Consider the following 22,370-nt stretch of genomic DNA (forward strand, 5'->3'; position numbering starts at 1 on the left):
CAGAGACCTAGGCAGAGAAAGAAGCTGGCTTCCCGCAAGGAGCCCAATGTGGGACTCATTCCTGGACCCCGGGATCACGCCCTGAGCTTCAGCTGCTCAACCCATGAGCCACCCAGGCGCCCCTAAATTTATCTAAACTTTTTAAAAAGGGGGAGCATGTTTGCATAATTTAATATGCTCTTTACCTATGATGTTTTGTCTAGAATAACTTCTGTAATTCTATGACACAAAGTTCTTCAATTTCTCACTCTACTCATACATTCTAATATTTGTCATTTTTGCTGTAATCATTAACCTTCTACTGTTTTCTGAACATTTTTTCTTTTTAGTTTACTAAATATACATATTAATTCAACACGTTCTAGTCAAAGATCCAAATCTGGGTCTTTGTTCAAAATAATAAAATCCCATTTTAGTATGATAGATATAATGGACTTTAATAGTTTTTAGAATCAAAAGTGACTTTCATACAAAGGTTATTTAGGAATAATTTTAACTGATTAAAGGAAAACAAACAAGCACTATCATTATCCAAAAAATCAGTCTATATCTTTCCAATTAATTAATTTCCATTTCCCCCAGAAAATCTTTTCAGAACATCTGAGTAAAAATGATAAATCTTTTATGTTTCATGAAAACTCATGAAAGTAGTAATTTCAGTGAAAAAATTTCACAAATCAGTGTTTTACTTTAGGGTTTATTTTACTGTGTGTGGTTTTTTTCTAAGATTTTATTTATTTATTTGAGAGAGAGTGAGAAAGCACAAACAGGGGAAGCAGCAGAGGGAGAGGGAGAAGTCGGCTCCCCACCGAGCAGGGAGCCCAACATGGAGCTTGATCCCAGGACCCTGGGAACATGACCTGAACCAAAGAGGCCCAACCGACTGAGCCACCCAGGTGCCCCTTATTTTAATTATTTATCTTACTGTTAATCTTCATTTTAAGAGAAAGGATAATACCTGAAGGAGCAAGAATAAGGTCATCCACCAGAATTAAACTGTAAAACACCACAGAATGGGTCAGAGAAGAAAGAGGCAAAGTGTCAGCCTGGGGAAAGACAGTGATTCTAGGATGACAGAAGGGTTAACAGGATGACCAACTACTATTAACCCTGCAGTTGGCAGCATTCATTCAAATGAATGCCTAGCAGGTGCAGTGGCTGCTGAGCACAGATCAGGGAAGAAAACTGACAGTGTTTTTGTCCTTATGGAGATTAGCATGGTAGTTGCTAATTTTTAAAAAAGTAAACAAACATTCAAGTACAAAATATCCCAAGTGCTCAGAGATTAAAGAACAGGGCATTGATTTTTCAGGGCATGAAAAAAATCAGAGGGAGCCTCAATTCTAATTGGCTTTTAAGGAATATTTTTTAAAAATATAAAAGCAGGACATTCATCACGTGAGAAGTGCTGTATGCTATACAGAGAAAAGAGGACCATTAAAGTATCTGAAGAGGGAAAGAACTTGGAAGAGACAAGGAACGTGAACTATGAGGGGTGATAGGAGAGGGATTCAAGATAAGGTAGGAGAAGAGCACAAATGCCTTACAGGACAGGTGAAGAAATCTGATTTCATTCTAAGTGCTCATGTAAGTCACCAAAGGACTTTCAATAGAGGACAAATTTAATCCAAATTACATTTTTAAAAGATAAAATTGGCTGCTGTATTGTGAATGGATTGGAAGGGAGCAAGAATATTAACAAGAAGGTAAAACTACTACAGCCATCAGAAGTTAAATTAGGTAAGAAAAAGATCTTTTAAAAATGGGTAGATCTCAGGTGTAATTCACAAGGTAGTCAACAACGATACTGGTATAAAAATGTAAATTAATATAGTGGGGCATTAGTTTTGATTTTTGGGACTGAAAGAAATAAAAAAAAACCCTAAAATTTGTTATTGGTGGGCATATAGAGAAAAAAGTACTTACACCTTGATGAATAGCAATGTCAGGTGTTCCACTTTTTCAAGGAAGCAATCTAGAAATATCTAAAATCTGTAATACATTTTACTCTTTGACTCAGCAATCCCACTACTAGAATTAAGTCCACAGAAATAAAAATCACTAGTAAATGTCTGATGCACATTTAATTTTTAATGTAATATTGTTTGTAGTGGCAAAAAAAGGGGAAAGGAAATATATACACATACACACACACAAAGTGTAAATGCTAAAATGGGGTAAAAAGATGACTTTTTAAAAGTAAAAAGATTGCATTAAAAATCCTGCACATAACTGTATTTACACATTTATGAATATTATGTGAATATATAATTAAAGAACTCATGAATAAGGCAAGGGAAAGGGGAAACTCATTGGGCAGCCACAGGTAGGAAGAAAAAGAAGATTCCTTAAGGACAACACAGGCAACACTGCTTGCCTGAATCCATGGGATACGTTTTGTTTCTTTTTCCCTTACCCATCCTTCATATTACAATTTGATTTCTCTCACAGTGTAAATAACAGGAGAGAATGTCCCAATTTTTTTTTTAAGATTTTATTTATTTATTCATGACAGACAGAGACCGAGGCAGAGACAGAGGCAGAGGGAGAGAAGCAGGCTCCATGCAGGGAGCCTGACGCGGGACTCGATCCTGGATCTCCAGGATCACAGCCCAGGCCGAAGGCGGCGCCAAACCGCTGGGCCACCGGGGCTGCCCCCAATTTTTTTTTTTTTTTTTGAGAGAGAGACAGGGGAAAGGCAGTGGAAGAGGAGGGAGAGAGAGCTTAAACAGGCTCCACACCCAGCCCAGAGGCCAATGTGAGGCTTGACCTCACAACCCCGAGATCATGACCCGAGATGAAATCAAGAGTCAGACCCTTAACTGACTGGGCCAGCCAGGTGCCCTAAGAATGTCCTGATTGTAAACACCCACATCTAGTTTGCTGGGTAATTTTGATTTTTACCATATTTTTAAAAAGATTTTATTTATTTATTCATGAGAGACAGAGAGAGAGAGAGAGAGAGAGAGAGAGAGAAGCAGAGACAAAGGCAGAAGGAGAAGCAGGCTCCATGCAGAGAGAGAGAGAGAGAGAGAGAGAGAGAGAAGCAGAGACAAAGGCAGAAGGAGAAGCAGGCTCCATGCAGGGAGCCTAAATGTGGGACTCGATCCCGGGACTCCAGGATCATGCCCTGGGCCGAAGGCAGGTGCTAAACTGCTGAGCCACCTAGGGATCCCCAAGACTGTTTAATTCTATACAAGAATCCCACAATAGTCAAGTCTATTGGTTTCTGAATTCCAGAGTTTGGTAGTGAGAGGCTCCCTGTTAGCTGAATCTACTGACATACTGAAGTTCAGATAACAAGCAGCAAGAGGTTGAATAGTGAGAGACTGATCTAAAAATATATCCTCATCTATTCAGTTTGAATTCAGATAATACGTTTGCAGAGCTGAGCTATTGTGGAGTAACTACAGTCTTGTGTTTATGTACCCGAGGGTGATTCCTAAAACATTTGATGAATATTATAAATATATGGTGGGCAATAAAAACACAAGTATATCAAGAATATGATTCTGTGGAAAAAGAACAATAGTATTTCCATACCATCCCTACTAAGATAAGTTACCAGTTTCATTCTATAGTTAAGCAGAAGCTTAGAGAAGTCAAGCAACCTGCCTAAGTAAACACACAGCCAATGAGTGGCAGAGCTAGGATTCAGACTCAGGTCTGTAATTCTCCTACCAATCCTTCTCTCCCGCCACAAAATTAAGAAATTAGATGCCATAATTATAAGGTCAACAATAAAGAATGTGGCTATTAAACAAAAACTCAAATATATTTTAAAAACTTAACTCATAAATTTAACTTTTAAATTAAAAATATAATAGAAATCAAACTGTTCACATCCCTTAGTGGAGTCAATAAACTTTGAAAGATCTCAAAAACTCTCAATTCATAGTCTTTCAAGTTTTGGGAGTATTAGTGTGTAAGAAGGGAAACTGTTAAGGGGTTTGGGTGACCACCTAAACTCTTGAAATGAGTAGTGATATAGGGTGAATCATTTGTTAGAGAGTGGAAGCACAAAGTATAGTGAGAGGTGGTACATGCAAATATAGAATATGTAGTATTTATCAACTTGTCAACTGTGGGCTTCTTACATCTACCATGAAACTTTGGGAGAAATCCATTTGTTAAATTTTACCTTATTCTTTACTGGGTCAATATTTTTTACAGGTGTGACAGAAATAATTCTCACAGGGTTCTCTTCATTTTCACTAACTCCAGTTTCTACTGCCTCTGAACTTTGTTCCCTGTTGGAAGAAAAATAAACCAAAGCTTCATTATTTCACCAAATGGACAGATAGCCTATCCTTTCACTATACCAATAAGGAAACAAACAGAAGCTCAGGCTAGTTTAGAAGTCTAGCCAAGTGAAGCAACATTAGCAAGATTCAGATCTTCTGTGGTTATAGATCATTGCTAAATTATACCGTGTTATTGATTCCCTTTAGCCTTACTAATATAAGGCACAAATGACTGCCTAAAACCATCTGATAAGATTAGCTGTGAAACAAAATCATACAATCATTTTTAAGACTTTCTCTTGGGGGTAGGAAACTCTAAAACAAACTAAAAATACAATGATAAATTGAGTGTATAGTATAGTTGTTTCCAGTCTGTTTTTTTTTTAAGATTCTATTTTTAAGTAATCTCTGTGCCCAACAATGGGGCTTGGACTCAAACCCCAGAGATCAAGAGTGCTTCACTAACTGAGCCAACCAAGGAGCCCCTCCAGTCTGTGTTCTTAATGCTCTGAAGGGAGGGGGCAGCTGTTTGAGACCTACTATTTCTGTAAACCACATATGCTCCATGTTAATTTATCTTATATTTTGGGGTTCTATTGCTAAGAATGTGTTTAAAACAACACCAACCGAGTTTATACTTAAAAATTCATGAGTAAGAAAAAAATCTTTAAAAGCTTCAATTTTTAATGTTGATAAGAGTAGGGTCAGGTGGAAATTTTTATGCAGTGGCTACCATGGTAAAGACTTGTTAAAATACACATGAAATATTCTTATAAGTAGAAATGCTACAACAATGTTATCTTAACTCATGTTATACTAATTTGATTGAAATAAAACTTAAAAAATATATAAATTTCTTTTTTTTTAAAGATTTAATTTATTTATTCATGAGAGACACAGAGACAGAGAGAGAAGCAGGCTCCATCCATGCAGGGAGCCCGATGTGGGACTCGATCCTGGGTCTCCAGCAGCATACTCTGGGCTGAAGGCAGCACTAAACCGCTGAGCCACCCGGGTTGCCCTATAAATTCTATTTCTTTAAAAGAACCAATGTGTTGTTTCCTAAGTGTTAACTTTTTTTTTTAATTTTTATTTATTTATGATAGTCACAGAGAGGGAGAGAGAGAGGCAGAGACACAGGCAGAGGGAGAAGCAGGCTCCATGCACCGGAAGCCCAATGTGGGATTCGATCCTGGGTCTCCAGGATCCCACCCTGGGCCAAAGGCAGGCGCCAAACCGCTGCGCCACCCAGGGATTCCAAGTGTTAACTTTTCTTACATAAACACTTCCATGTAAATTAATTATATTAGAAATTCTTACATCTGTTTCATTTAACTTTTTTATATATTTGCAACGTTAAATGGGTTTAAAATGTAATTGTGCACTCTGAATTTCCATCATTATTTATATTTAAACTCATTGCTTTTATATTTTACAAAAATGTTTCCTAAATTCTATTTTTGTGATCTAGTGCTTTAGGTAAAAAAAAAAAGATGAAGCAAGTAATGAGTGATAGTAACAAAAACAAGTGGAGAAAAAAAATTGCCTTGATCGATTTCCGGTTGAAGGGTTCAGCTCTGAATTTACATTAATATTGCTTCCAGTCTCAGCTCCAGTGCTTCTTACATATGGTTTCCTTCCTGTTGCTGATAAAGGCTTGTTTACTGCACCTAGTACTCCAGCAGGTTTTGGCTAAAAATTACAAATATGCATGTTATTTTATACCTTACTGTAAGGAATTCATATAAAATTATATACATGTAAAAGATACTGTTTAGCCTAAGCCAAGGAACTGCTGTTACGTTGGGAAGTTAAATTATAAATTTATTAGAAATTAGAATTCTGAAAAATCAAGTTGGTCTAAATACAATTACAAGTCATAGGCATTACTTCTATTTAAAAACAACTAGGCAGTATTTAATTATTCCTTATTGCTCAATCAAAATAAAAAGTGCCTCTGAAATACACTGAAATACATAACAAATAAGATATAATAAAATGTCTTACAAATAAACTATTAAATGTATGTAGTAATAGACATTTTTATCAAAAATTACTTTTGCTCTTTTAAGTGTTATAGAATACAAATTATCTAACTCATTAATACTTTAAAATCATTTCTTTTTTTAATCTTACATATCTAAACTTATTATACCATTTTTTGAGAAAATCTGCTTTGTGGATTCTGAGTACTTTGAAGCTTGATAAGAACACATGGTCTTATTCAAGAGTCATTTATGGCAGAAAAAAGCCTGAGAGAACAATGCTTTAGATGCTACAATCCACAACATATCCCTAAGAAGCAGGAACTATAAAATCCATGGGACATTTAAAGGTTATTTCTAAGAAGAGAAGTAATATACACATGAGATAAAGATTTCCGAATTATCTAGTACATAATACCTTTCCTGTTAACAGAAGTACTCTGGTCTCTTCTGAAATATAACTCTTGTCATTACAGAAATCCTGTCCAAGAAAAAAAAAAAGAAAAAAAATCAAGTGAACACGTGTATTTTTTTACTGTCTAAGTGAGACTTTTCAGGCACTGTGCTTACAATAACAATTATATTTGAGCTAGCATAACATATTAATTCCTCATATAAAGCATATTTAATGAACCATATTATTAAGTGTAGCTTTAACTCAATGGCACATAAGACTTGGCAAATACCAGAACTCAATTATGTGATTTAAGTTAATCACATTTTATTTATTTACTTTTTAAAGATTTTGTTTATTTGAGAGGAAACACCACAGAGGGAAAGGGAGGAGAAAAGGCTCCCTACTGAGGAGAGAGCCCAACTTGGGGCTTGATCCCAGGACCCAAGGATCATGACGGGCCAAAGGCAGAAAACCAACTGACTGAGCCACCCAGGTGCCCTTAAATCACATTTTAAATAAAACACATTCCTATTTTTTTCATATAGTTCAGGGCAGTCAGTCTCCAGGTTATTCACTGAACTACTTTCTCTATTGTATAAAATCTACTTCATTTGGAATTCCAAAGCATCCAAAATGGTACAGTGCATATATTAGGCACTCAATATTCACTAAAATAACTCCACACTGGATCTCAAGCAAATTATTCCCATTGAAAAATTGTAACTTTAATTAAAAATATTATATTTCTTAGAACCATAAGCAGACTGTCCATCATATAGGTAAATACACTGCCAAAATATAATTAAATGAATTATAATGTTCTTTGGCAGCAGTGATGTTTACGTTAATAGAGTTAATGTGGACACTAATGGTACTTTCTTGAAAGTTTCATCTATATGAAACTTAAAAATTCTTTGAAATTTCTGTTAAATATCTGGGTAATAGCACACAGATAAATCATGACAGTGTCACATAAGTGATTCACTATGACCAATAAGTTTATTAATTTCAGTAATCTCACTTAAAAAATAATTTTTTTCTTTTCTCTTATTAAATTTACCTTCACACTGTTGTTAGAAGAAGAACAGATGGCTTAAATTTGCCCATCAAGAAATCACAAAAAAGAAAAAAGAAAGAAAGAAAGAAAGAAAGAAAGAAAGAAAAGAAAGAAAGAAAGAAAAGAAAGGAAAGAAAGAAAAGAAAGAGAGAAATCACAGTTTTGGCATGTGTTCCAGGCACAGCTGTATCTTTTTTGGGGGGTGGGGGACAAACTTTTATGAAGCTAAAATAAATGTCACAAAGCCTGGGTACTAAAGTTCATTCACTTTATTCATTGAGATATATTATGGCCTCACTAGGCTCATTATCTTAAATACTTAGTTTCCTAGAGTTTAAATTTATATCTTTTTTTTTAAGATTTTATTTATTCATTCATGAGAGACACACAGAGAGAGTGGTATAGACACAGGCAGAGGGAGAAGCAGGTTTCCTGCAAGGAGCCTGATGTGGCACTTGATCATGAATCGTGGGATCACGCTCTGAGTCGAAGGCAGATATCTGCTCAACCACTGAGCCACCCAGGCGTCCCTAAATTTATATCAGATTAAAAGCAACATATCAGAAAAGGAAATGAAGAAAGGCATTCACTGAAAACAGAAAAAAGTAGTTCTTAGGAAGGCTAAAAACACTGTTTCGGGGCAGCCAGGTTGGCTCAGTGGTTTAGCGCCGCGTTTGTCCCAGGGCGTGATCCTGGAGACCTGGGATCGAGTCCCATGTCAGGCTACATGCATGGAGTCTGCTTTTCCCTATGCCTGTGTCTCTGCCTCTTTCTCTGCGTCTCTTATGAACAAATAAATTTAAAAAATCTAAAAGAAAAAAAAACACCAAAAACACTGTTTCAGATATCAAAACAAATCCAACTAAAATTAGGTTCTAGTGACAAACAGCAATTTAATTTATTTTTTAAATAGGCTTCACACCCAATGTGGGGCTTGAATTCACAACTCTGACATCAAGAATCCCCTGAGATTGAGAGTCACATGCTTTACTGACTGGGCCAACCGGATATACCACATCAGTTTAATTCCTGATGATGGGATCACTGTTTTTTTTTTTGTTTTTTTTTTTTAAGATTTTATTTATTTACTCACGAGAGAGGCAGAAACACAGGCAGAGGAGGAAGCAGGCTTCCCGTGGGGAGCCTGATGCTGGACTTGATCCCAGGACCCCATGGATCCCATGATCCCAGGATCATGCCCTGAACCAAAGGCAGATGCTCAACCACTAAGCCACCCAGGTGCCCCTGGGATCTTATATGAAGATTCTATCTGGGTACTTAACTATTCTGGTCACGGTAACCCTAGATCAACAATAAAGTAAATTTAAATTTAATTCAAGAAGGATCCCTGGGTGGCTCAGCGGTTTAGCATCTGCCTTCGGCCCGGGGTATGATCCTGGAGTCCCACATTGGGCTCCCTGCATGGAGCCTGCTTCTTCCTCTGCCTATGTCTCTGACTCTCTCTCTCTGTGTCTTTCATGAATAAATAAATAAAATCTTTAAAAATAAATAAATTTAATTCAAGAGCTCAGGTAGGACTATTTACATAAACCAGTATATACTCAAATAGAAGGCAAAGAACTTTGAATCTTTATTATCAAAAACTAGGGGCGCCTGGGTGGCTCAGTGGTTGAGCATCTGCCTTTGGCTCAGGGCATGATCCTGAGGTCCTGGGATTAAGTCCTGGATCAGGCTCCCCACAGGGAACCTGCTTCTCCCTCTGCCTATGGCTCTACCTCTCTTTGTATCTTTCCATAAATAAATGGATAAAATCTTAAGAAATAAACAAAATATCAGGCACAGTAAGTGCTGAATATTAAATAAAAAAAATCTATTTAAAATTTTTGTCAAAGTATGGCACTGAAAGTAGGAAGCTCCATTTCCTGGTATGTTTTTTTTTTCTTTCCTGATATGTTCTTTTGTAAAATACTCTAAAAGGGAGATTATTACCCTGAATGTTCTGAAGCGTACCTTCAGGTTTGAAAATGTATAAAATTAAAAAAAAAATTTTACAATTAAGGGCGGCCCGGGTGGCTCAGCAGTTTAGCGCCGCCTTCAGCCCAGCACGTGATCCTGGGGACCCAGGATTGAGTCCCATGTCAGGCTCCCTGCTTGGAGCCTGCTTCTCCCTCTGCCTGTGTCTCTGTCTCTCTGTGGGTGTTCTTGTGAATAAATAAATAAAATCTTAAAAAAAATTTTTCCCCCCAATTTAAAACATGTTTTTATTCTGGGGGTGCTTGGCTGGCTCACTTGGTAGAGCCTGTGACTCTTGATCTCAGGGTCCCGAGTTCAAGCCCCATTTGGGTGTGGAGCCTACTTAAAAAAAAAAAATTAGGATTCTGTTTTTTAAACAAAGCACAGGAAGGTTAAACTTCCAAATACTTCCTTAAAGCCAGAAATAAATACAAAAATTTTTAAAAAAAGATTTTATTTATTTGACAGAGAGAGAGAGAGAGAGAGAGAGAGAATATAGAGAGAATATGAATATGCACAAGCAAGGGGAGCAGGCACCCCTAAAAAAAGTTTTTAAATTCTGATTAGTTGGAAAAACAAAGAGCTTTAGTTAGCTGGTAGGTAAACTTAATTACATGGAAAACTTAATTTGCTGATAGCAGAACAAATATATGATGTATTAATTATTACTACCATATACTGAATACTTACTAAATGACAAACTGTTATAAACATAAAATTATAGACATAATATTAGTAATTGTTCATAGGTATTATCATTTGGATTTTAGGGAGATAGAAACTGAGGCTTGGAAGAGTTAACTTGTCTAAAGTCTCTTAAATCAGAAGCAGTTGATTAGAATACAGGATTATCGGGGCAGCCCAGGTGGCTCAGCGGTTTAGCGCCACCTTCAGCCTAGGGCCTGATCCTGGAGACCTAGGATCGAGTCCCATGTCAGGCTCCCTGGGTGGAGCCTGCTTCTCCCTCTGCCTGTGTGTGTCTCTGTGCCTCTCTCTCTGTGTGTGTCTCTATGAATAAATAAATAAAATCTTAAAAAAAAAAATACAGGGTTATCATTTGGTAAGACCAATGTTAATTCTAACATTATTTCATACATATTATATATTTTATATATATTTACACTGTACCAAACATTTATTTCTTGCCTGATAAAATACACTGTTTTAATAAAGTGAGATTAACAGGTTCCTAGGTAGCTCTCTGTCGGTTAAGCATCTGCCTTCAGCTCAGGTCATGATCCCAGCGTCCTGGGATTGAGCCCTGCATGATGCTCCCTGCTCAATAGGGAGTCTGTTTCTCCCTCTCCCTCTGCCTGCAGCTCTCCCTGTTTGTGCTGTCAAATAAATGAAAACAATCTTTTTAATAAATAATGTGAGATTAAAATAATTTAAGAAATCAAAAAACTTCTCTTACATACTAGAAATATTGAGAAAGAATAGTTATATAAGAACATCACTTTGATTTGCATTCTACTCTGTAAGGTGAGAATGACATTTTTTTTTAAAAGATTTTATTTATTTTTCCATGAGAGACACAGAGAGAAGAGAGAGAGAGAAAGAGAGAGAGAGAGAGAGAAGGGAGAGAGGGGAGAGAGAGAGGCAGAGACACAGGCAGAGAGAGGCAGGCCCCATACAGGGAGCCCAACTTGGGACTCGATTCTGGATCTCCAGGATCAGTCCCTGGGCTGAAGGCGGCGCTAAACCGCTGAGCCACCTGGGCTGCCTGAGAATGACATTTGTTCAGGGAGACAATCTCCCATTCCTTGATACAAATACAAGGAGGTATTTCTTATTCCGTAGTCAAGACAATCCACTATTTGCCACTCAGGTTGATGGTAAGTGAAATTTAAATCAGTTTAGTGTGGTGGTAGAACAATGAAGAAAAAAAATTACCTTTTCAGGTTGTGTAAAAAATTTCATTGGAAGGACTGGATCCTTTGGTGAATCTGCATTGCACAAAGCACTTTTACTATTTATAACACACAGAGCCACATCACATACTGTATAAAGTTTCTAGGGAAGAAAGAAAGAAAGATCTTATATAACTTTCAGTAGCACAAAGTAACCACAAGTACCAATTCTACCGGATGCATAAAATGAAATCAAAAGGTTATGTGGGTATTCCTTGAACATTTCACATTTATGTTTACATTTCTTCTTTATGTGCAGCCTCCTGGTAAGCAACAACAAAAAACCCTTTACCTAATTAAACATGAATGCCAAGTATGCACTAAAAACAAATAAACCAAACCAAACTAAACCAAGGGAAACATACAAAAAGGAATATTTACTTCTCTGTGTAACTTACTAAAAGTTCATAAGACAGCAGAGTAGTAAATTTTATTAGTTTTTATCTTCTTGCTCTGTAGAAGTTTTAAAGTCCTTTTCCAGGTAATAAACATTCCTCAAATAATAGAATTCAATTATAATAAAATACAATCAAACTGACCATAAATATATATTTTTACAAACATTCTGTAATCTAATTTATTATGTAATGGGAAGAACAAGTGGGACAAGGATTGTAATATTTTTTCCTATAATTATCTTAATACAGACTGGCCTAATACATATCTTACTTCATTCATCTTGGATTCATCTGGAGACTGGGCATCTTTTGTTAACTTGATGTTCTCTGCCATCTTCTTCATAAATGCATGGCTATTGTTTTCATTCTTTGTCATTAAAACTTCAAGCATGAACCATAGGCACCTAAATGATAAACATACTTGCCTATAAAAAGAGGCTAAACGTAGGTGCTTTGCTTAAAATGGATTAAATATCTTATTAGGAAGGTCTGTTGTCTGGATATAACAAAATAAGAGAAAATATAAACTAAACCATAAAATATTAAAAATAAAAAAATAGCTTAATACAAGAAAGCCTGACAGTTTCATGAGGCACATAAAGATTCATTCTATAGGTATTCAATAGACATTTAGATGATTCGACATGTATCATCATTGCCCAGCAATGGTGAGAAAACCAGCAGGCAGCAAAGTCTTTCCATTTTGACTCTGCAAACTATGTAGGTCTAGGTAGGGCCTGTTTATACTAAGTTTCCAGGATGAATCTCAGGCACCCATGGGACTTACTGCTTTACTGCATCAACAGAGGATAAATCATTTGATGATAATGTATGCATACCTCTTTGCCTATATTCTATGTAAATGTTTTAAAAGACTATTGTGAAGGGGAAATTCAGCACTAGGTTAGTGGAGCTCATTTTTAAAAGAACCATGTTTTAAAAGAACCATTAAATGGAGTCCTTCAGGCTGAAATACAAGGACAAGACTAGACTGTAACTAAAACCATAAGAAGAAATAAAGAACATTAGCAAATAGTAAAGATAACCACATAAGTAAATATAAAAGCCAGCATTATTGTACTTTCAATGTAATTATTACTCAATGTATTTGCCTTTAAATAGAGTAATAATTACATCTATGTAAATGGAAATAATGTAAAAAGATATAATTTCTATCACAATACTAAAGGGAAAGGAGTAGAGATGTAAAGGACAAAGTGTAACTCTTGAAACTAAGCTGCTTTTATTCAGTCTAGGTTGTTACAAGTATTATTTGGAATCTCTAAGAAAATAACTAAAAATATACAGAAAAGAAGGGAATCAAAAAGGCTCATTATAAAAAAAATCTAGATATAAAAAAGAGAAGCTGTAATGAAGGAAATTAAGTAACATATATAAGGCAGAGAGAGCAAACAGCTATATCGCAGAAATAACTCTTTATCAGTAATTACTTCAAATGAAAATAGATTAAAGCCCCCAGTTAAAAGGCAGAGGTAAGAAGGATGGAAAAAGAAGGGAGAAAAAAAAGAAAGATCCATCTATATCTATCTACAAGAGATTCAGTTTATTTTTTTTTAAGATTTAAAAAAAATTATTTATTCATGAGACACAGACACAGAGGCAGAGATACAGGCAGAGGGAGAAGCAGGCTCCCTGCATGGATAAATAAAGAATAAATATCTCTCATGAATAAATAAATAAAAATCTTAAAAAAAAAAAAAAACCCAAACCGTAAAGCATCTGTAAGTAAAGGGATAAGAAAAAAAATTTTTTTCATGCAAATAGTAACCAAAAGAGGGCTGGTAGCTATTTTATGATCAGACAAAATAGACAAAGTAAAAAAGGATTATAAGAGACCCAGAAGTACTACACTGATAAATGGTTCAATTCAGCAAGAAGATACTATCATAAAACACATACAAACCTAACAGAGTCCCAAAATTACATGAGGTAAAAATTGACAGAATTAAAGAGAAAAATAGATAATTCTGCGAAAATAACCAGAGATTTCAATACCTTATTTTCTTTCTTTCTTTCTTTAAAAGATTTTATTTATTCATTCATGAGACACAAGGCAGAGACAGAAGGCGGCTCCATGCAGGGAGTCCTCATGCGGGACTCGATCCTGGGACTCCAGGATCACACCCCAGGCGGAAGCCAGGTGCTCAACCACTGAGTCACCTGGGTGTCCCTATTTTTTTTTTAAGACTTATTTCAGAGAGAGAGTGTGCACGTTTGAGAGAGTGCAAATGGAGGGAGGGGCAGAGGGAGAGAATCCAACTCCTTGCTGAGTGTGGGGCCTGATGCAGGCTTGTTCCCACAACCCCAAGATCATGACCCGTGTGCAAACCAAGAATTGGATGCCTTGGGCCACCCAGGTGCCCCTTCAATACCTTACTTTCAATAATGGATAGAAAAGCCAGACAGAAGATCAGTAAGAAACAGAGAACTTGGTCTGATTCAAGATGATGATGTAGTAAGAACCTGAACTCACCACCCTCAGGACCATAGTGCACCTACAGCTACATATGGAACCAATTTCCTCTTAAAAAAACCTAAAGGCTAACTGAGTGATGACTATACATTCAGCAAACAAGAAAAAACCACATCAAAGTGGGTAGGAGAGGCTGGGACACAATCTAACCATGAACCCCCACCCCTGGTGCCGTGAACCACAACTTGGAGGGAACTTAAATACCTGAAACTTCATCCTAAGGAGTGAAAGGTTCAAACCCCACACCAGGCACCCTAACTTTTAAGATAGGAACATAAGAGATGAGTCCCCCTAGTGGGTCTCACAAGTCTGTAGCAATCTGAGAAATGCCTCTAAAAAGGGTTTGTGTACTGGAACTGACTTGCCCCTGGGTCCAGCTCAGAAGAAGCTTAAAGTGGAGAACATTAACCTGCTTAAAGCCTCCACCTGAAGGGCAGGCAGCTAAATTAACTTACACATCTAGAAGCCTGCAGGAACACTCTCCAGGGATGAAGCATTTTCCCTTTGCTGTTGCTGAGAAGGGAACCTTTACATGTGTCTGGTGCCCTGACTTTTGTGGGTGTTGCCCAAGAGGACATCTCTTAAACACCTGTCTCTAGAGAACAGAGGTGTTTGGGTTTCTGGTCACATGGGAACATAATAATCACCTAGACAGGAGTTCATAACCCTCCCCTGGTGCCCCAATTTTTGTGACTGCTGCCAAGGAATACTTCTACATCACCTGACACTGGTGGCCAATGGGGTTTACATTCATGAGTCCCCAAGGACTGTAACCAATGCACAAAGAGTGCCTAAACGGCTACCAGTTACCATCCCTCCCGGGCACAGCAAGAGGCAATTGACCCAGGAGCTTAGTCTTTCTGTGCAGAAGGCCTATTAGCTAATCATCAGAACCTGAGGGGCAGACTTCTAATGATAACAATCATCTGGAGGTTGACCGATATCCTTTCCAGAGACCTCTGAGGGCAGGCACTAATCTTCATGCTCACCCTCTGCCATGCTCCAGAGGGCCAGTGTCTCCTGGAAGGGGGCTTTCCATCTGGTGCCTGATGCTCAGGGGGCACCCCTTAATCACTTGGCTCTGGTGGCTGAAGGAGCTTGCATCCTGGATTTTCCAGGGACAGTGTTCATCAGAGGGATGGCCCTTGGCAGGTTACCACCCTCAAGATGTTGCACAGACAATAGACTAAGGCATACCTTGAGTTTCCTGTGAAAAGGCCAATTGGTCCTGGAGCTTTGGACTAAGGGCAGGACTCAGGTTTTGCAAACATTTAGTGGCTTCTCGTGCTTCCTTAAAGAACACAGGCTATAAATGCCATCTTGGTGCTCTTGGTCTTTCTCCAGTTTGTTGGTATCTCCCAGAACGGAGGTCATATACTTGTCCGGAGCCTCTATTTTTATGAATGCCACCGGGGGGACATACCATACCTGCCTGGCTCTGGTGGTCAGTGAGGCTTATGCTTGTGGCCCCTGAGAACTGTATGTATCTCCATACTTCTAAAAGCAGCTGCCTAAAGGTCTGGGTTCCAGTCAGCCTGAATGTAGATGCAGAGATCATCCACTATGGGACACTGACACCTCTTGCCACATCCTTAACTACTGGGAACTATTAAAAATAAAACAGGCTGCTTGACACACTCAAAGCTTTGAGGGATGACTGAGAGCTGGGGAAGGACCAAATGAAAAGGTTCAACTCCCCTACAAGGTCATTCCTTCAAGACTGGAAAAGATGTTCCATCTACTGTACAGAAACCAATACAGAGGGTCAAGCAAAATGAAGAAACAGGAATATGTTCCAAGTGAAAGATAAGCTAAAACCTCATAAAACAGCCTTAAGGAGGGACGACGCCTGAGTGAGTCAGTGGTTGAGTGTCTGTCTGCCTTTGGCTCAGGGTGTGATCCTGGGTCCAGAGATCGAGTCCCACATCAGGCTCCCTGCATGGGGCCTGCTTCTCCCTCTGCCTCTATGTGTCTCTCATGAATAAATAAAATCTTAAAAAAAACCACAGACACACACACACACACACACAAAACCCTTAAGGAACCTAAGAAAATGTATTAAGAGTTCAAAGGTTCAAAGTAATGGTCATAAAATGCTCACTAGACTGGGGAGGAGACTGGATGAACAGAGTGAGAACTTCAACAGGGAAGAAATTATAACAAAGTGCCAACCAGAAATCATAGAGCTGAAGAATATAATAATGGAATTAAACAATATAATAAGGGGGTTCAATAGCAGACTAGATATGAAACATAAATTAAGGATCAGTCAACCTAAGGATAAGGCAGTGGAATTCACCCAATCAGAGCAGCAAAAGAAAAATAATGATATAAAAGGTGAAAATAGCTTCAGGAAGTGAAAGTATATCAAATGGACTCATATTTGAACTGCAAGCTTCCAGAAGAGCTGCTTCTTCCAGAAGAGCTGCTTCTTCCAGAAGAGCTTCCAGAAGGAAAGGAAGAGGCAGAATTATTATTTGAAGAAATATGCCTGAAAACTTCCTAAATGTAGGGAAGGAGATATACACCAGATTCAGGAGGCCCAGAGAGTTCCAAAATATATGAACCCAAAGAGACCTACACTAAGACACATTACAATTAAAATGTCAAAAGTTAAAGACAAGGAGAGAATATTATAAGCAACAAGAGAAAAAAATTGTTACATATAAGAGAATCCCCAAAGACTATGAACAGATTTTTTAGCACAAGCTTTACAGGCCAAGAAGATATAGCACAATATATTCAAAGTGCTAAAAGAAAACAACCAAGAATACTCTACCTGCAAAGATTATCTTCCAGAATGGAAAGAGAAAGAGTTTTCCAGAAAAGTAAAAGCTAAAGGAGTTCATCACCACTAAACTGGTTGTAGGTAAGATGTCAAAGGGACTTCTTCAGGCGAATAAGGGCCCTAATTGGTAACAAGAACACATGTGAAACTGGAAAGGTAAATATATAGGATAGTAAAGGTAGGGAATTACTTATAAAGCTAGTATGAAGGTTAAAAGACAAACGTAATAAAAATAACTTTGATTCAATAATTACTTAAGGGAAATACAAGATAAAAAGATGCAAAATGTAAAATCAACACCATAAAACGTGGGGAGGAGAGTTAAAATGTTGAGACTTAGAATGGGATCAAACAAGTTGTTAGCAACTTAAAACAGACTGTTATAAGTTCTTATAGGTAAGCATCATGGTAACCACAAAATAAAAACCTATAGTAAATACTCAAAAGATAAAGAGGAAGGAATATAAGCATACCACTAAAGGAAGTCATCAAACCACGAAACAAATGAACAAAAGACTAAAGGAACAGAGGAGAACTACAAAAACAGCCACAAAACAATGAGCAAAATGGCAATAAGCACATATATATCAATAATTACCTTGAAAGTAATTAGGTTAGAATTAGATTAAATTCTGTAATAATAATAATAAAAAAAAGAATGGCTGGCTGGATAAAAAAACAAGACTCATCTATATGCTGCCTGCAAGAGAGACACCCAATGAAGAAATGGAAAAAGAGGGCATCCCGGGTGGCCCAGCGGTTTAGTGCCGCCTTCAGCCCAGGGTGTGATCCTGGAGACCCAGGATCGAGTCCCATGTCAGGCTCCCTGCATAGAGCCTGCCTGTGTCTCTGCCTCTCTCTCTCTCTTTCTCTCTGTGTTTCTCATGAACAAATACATAAAGTCTTTAAAAAGAAAAAAAAAGAAGTGGAAAAAGATATTACAAGCAAATACAAACCAAAATAAAACTCTGGTAGCTACACTTGTATCAGACAAAATAAACAATGACTTGTAATAAAACACAAAATAAAACACAAAAAAGAGTGTTATATAATGAGAAAGGGAACAACAAAGAAGTAGATTTAACTTTTGTAAATATTTATGCACCCAACATAGGAGCACCTAACATATAAGCACTAGACCTAAAAGGAGAAATACAATAATAGTATTTAGATAATTATTATAATTTATTATATATAGGGGCTCTAATGCCTCTATTATTAGTTCAATGAACAAATCATCTAGACAGAAAAATCAATAAGGAAACATTGATCTGGACAGCCCCAATGGCTCAGCAGTTTAGCGCTGCCTTCAGCCCAGGTTGTAATCCTGGAGACCCGGGATCGAGTCCCACATTGGGCTCCCTGCATGGAGCCTGCTTCTCCCTCTGCCTGTGTCTCTGCCTCTCTCTCTCTTTCTCTGTGTCTCTTGTGAATACATAAATAAAATCTTAAAAAAAGAAAAAAAAAGAAAACACTGATCTTAAACGATGTGTTAGACCAGATGGACTTAATAGATATTTACAGAACATTCCATACAAAAGCAACAAATATATGTTTTTCTTTTTTTTAAATACATGTTTTTCTAAAAAAAACAAAACATGTTTTTCTTAAGTGCACATGGAACATTTCTAAGATAGATCATATGTTAGGCCACAAAACAAAGTCCTAGTGATTTTAAGACTGAAATAATATCAGGCATCTTTTTCGACTATAATGGTATGAAACCAGAAATTAACTATACAAAGAACACTAAAAAATTCACAAGAATGTAGAGATTAAACAACATCCAACCAGTGGATCAGGAAAAAAATCAAAAGAGAAATAAAGGATATATACCTTGAGACAAAGATAGAAATGTAACATAACAAAATTTATAGGATGCAGCAAAAGCATCTAACAAGGAAGTTCTAACAGTGAAGTTGATAGCAATAAATGCCTACCTCCAGAAACAAACTAAGTTTACACCTTAAAGAAGGGGGAAAAAGAGAACAAATTAAGGCCAAAGTTTGTAAAAGTAAGGAAATAACAAAATTTAGGGAAGAAATAAATGAAATCGACTAAAATAACAATAGGAAAAAAAAATCAATCTCTTGATGAGACTAAGAACTGTTTCTTTGAAAAACTGAGCCAGACTAAGAAAAAAAGACTACTCAAAAAAATTACAAATGAAAGAGATGTTATGACTGATATCACAGAATACAAAGGATCATAACAGAATGCTATGAAAACTCATATGCAAACAAACGGAACAACCTAGAAGAAATGGATAACTTCCTAGAAATATGTAAATTAACCAAGACTGGATCATGGAGAAATACAAAATCTGAAAGACCAATTACTAGTAAGAAGACAGAAACAGTACTTGAAAACCACCCAAAAAACAAAAGTCTAGAACCATATGGTTTCCCTGGTGAATTCTACCAATGCTCAAGGAAGAATTAATACCAATCCTCAAATTCATCCAGAAAAGAGGAAACTCTTCCAAAACATTTCACAAGGCCAGCACTACCCTGTTACCCAAACCAGACAAGGATGCCACAAAAAAGAAAAGCTAGAGGCCAATATCCCTGATGAACATAGACGTAAAAATTCTCTCCAAAATATTAGCGAACTGAATTCAACAGTACATTAAAAGAATCATATACCATGACTGAGTGGGATTAATTACAGAGATTCAAAGATAGTTCAGCATCCACAAATGAATCAATGTAGTATATACCACATTAACAAAATGAAGGGTAAAAATTATACAATGATCTCAATAGATGCAGAAAAAGTAAATGACAAAATTCAGTATCATTTTATGATAAAAACTCTCAACAAAGTAGGTATAGAGGGAACATACATCAAGATAATAAAGAGCACATATAACATACTCAATGGTAAAGAGCTGAAAGATTTTCCTCTAAGATCAGGAGTAAGACAAGAATGTCCGTTTTTTCCACTCTTTACCACTTTTATTCAACAGAGTATTAGAAATCTCAGCCAGAACAATTAGGCAAGAAAAAAAAAAAGGCATCCAAATTGGAAAGAAGTAAAACTGTTATTATTTGCAGGTGAGATATTACATACAAAAAATACTCAAGACTTCATAAAAAAAACTGTTAGAACTATTAAATTCAATAAAGTTGCAGATACAAAATACACAAAAATATGTTGTATTTTTTACACTAATAATTATCAGAATAGAAATTAAGAAAATATTCCCATTTATAAGTACACCCAGAATTCCTAACATCTAGGAATATAGTTAGCCAAGAAGATGAAAGATTTATATATTGAAAACTGTAAGACATTAATGAAAGATATTGAAAAATGCAAAAATGGAAAGATATTCTATGTTCATGGGTGGGAAGAATATTGTTAAAATATCCATACTATCTCAAAGCAATGTGTAGATTCAATGTAATCCTTATCAATTCTGCATTTTTCAGGGGACACCTGGGTGGCTCAGTGGTTTAGCGCCTGCCTTTGGCCCAGGGTGTGATCCTGGAGTCCTGGGATCAAGTACCACATCAGGCTCCCTGCATGGAGCCTGTTTCTCTCTCTGCCTCTCTCACGAATAAATAAATAAAATCTTAAAAAAAAAATTCTGCATTTTTCACAGAACTTGAAGAAATAATTCTAAAAATTTATGTGAAAGACTCTGAAGAGCCAAAGCAAATAGTGACACAATAGTAAGTTAATAACTTCCACAATGTTAAAAACCAGTTTGAAAAAATATTATTTAGGGGGATCCCTGGGTGGAACAGCGGTTTAGCGCCTGCCTTTGGCCCAGGGCACGATCCTGGAGACCCGGGATTGAGTCCCACATCGGGCTCCCAGTGCATGGAGCCTGCTTCTCCCTCTGCCTATGTCTCTGCCTCTCCCTCTCTCTCTCTGTGACTATCATAAATAAATAAATTAAAAAAAAAAGAAAAGAAAAAATATTATTAATACTTCAAATTACATGGTAACTTAAAAATAACTGTTTAAAGATACTAAAAAATGTTGCTCGCTAGACAGAACAAAAAAATATGTGCCAGTGATTTCAATTCTAACTCCAATGACTTCTTGTACGTCAATATTCTTTTTTTTTTAAACTTTTATTTTTTTAATTTTTTTTTTTTATTTATGATAGTCAGAGAGAGAGAGAGAGAGAGAGAGAGAGAGAGAGAGAGAGAGGGAGGCAGAGGGAGAAGCAGGCTCCATGCACCGGGAGCCTGACATGGGACTCGATCCCGGTCTCCAGGATCGCGCCCTGAGCCAAAGGCAGGCGCCGAACCGCTGCGCCACCCAGGGATCCCTTGTACGTCAATATTCTTTTCACAACAGTTATCTCTCTTAATTTTAATCCTACTTCCATGACTGCTTTGAACCTGAAATACGCTGAAATGTCCTCTAACACAGACTTTGTGTTCTAGGCAAACACAAACATCATGCTTTCATTTTATGGAAGTGCTTTCTGGGAAACCCCCAACTAAAGGTTTTTAATGAAAAAAATTTGTAAATACAAATGTAAATATTTACAAAATAAACCTGAAGAACTGGAAGACATTATGGGAATTAACTATTTTATCTCCTGCATTTTATAGGTACAATTGAGGGACAGAGAAGTATTTAATTACACAGCTGGGACTAGAACCTAATTATGTGGCTTCCTAAAATACAGATCAACTAAAAACCTTAAAGAAAATTATTTTTAAAAATGCAGATTGGGGATCCCTGGGTGGCTCAGTGGTTTAGCGCCTGCCTTTGGCCCAGGGCATGATCCTGGAGTCCCAGGATCGAGTCCCACGTCGGGATCCCAGCATGGAGCCTGCTTCTCCCTCCTCCTGTCTGTTTCTCTCTATCATAAATAAATAAATAAATCTTAAAAAAAAAATGCAGACTTGGGGATCCCTGGGTGGCTCAGCAGTTTAGTGCCTGCCCTTGGCCCAGAGCGCAATCCTGAAGTCCCGGGATCAAGTCCCGCATCAGACTCCCAGCATGGAGCCTGATTCTCCCTCTGCCTGTGTCTCTGCGTCTCTCTCTCTCTCTCTCTCTCTCTATCATGAATAAATAAATAAAATCTTTTTTAAAAAATAAAAGATAAAATAAAAATGCAGACTTATTTTCAAGCATTTGGAATAGACAATACTACT

General features: G+C 37.0%; 1 protein-coding gene across 1 annotated transcript in view; it reads right to left on the reverse strand.

The window, feature by feature from the left end:
• The window catches only part of PDS5A (PDS5 cohesin associated factor A), a 152,612-nt gene that overhangs the window by 11,126 nt on the left and 119,116 nt on the right, over positions 1-22,370 (reverse strand). The window contains exons 27-31 of the mRNA XM_055326255.1: positions 12,237-12,369; positions 11,551-11,670; positions 6,648-6,710; positions 5,791-5,936; positions 4,142-4,250 (exon numbers count right to left, since the gene is read on the reverse strand). Coding sequence (XP_055182230.1) covers positions 4,142-4,250; positions 5,791-5,936; positions 6,648-6,710; positions 11,551-11,670; positions 12,237-12,369 — 571 coding nt within the window. The remainder of the gene's footprint in view (positions 1-4,141; positions 4,251-5,790; positions 5,937-6,647; positions 6,711-11,550; positions 11,671-12,236; positions 12,370-22,370) is intronic.

Source organism: Nyctereutes procyonoides, unplaced genomic scaffold (assembly GCF_905146905.1).
Source record: "Nyctereutes procyonoides isolate TBG_1078 unplaced genomic scaffold, NYPRO_anot_genome, whole genome shotgun sequence".
Lineage (NCBI taxonomy): Eukaryota > Metazoa > Chordata > Mammalia > Carnivora > Canidae > Nyctereutes > Nyctereutes procyonoides.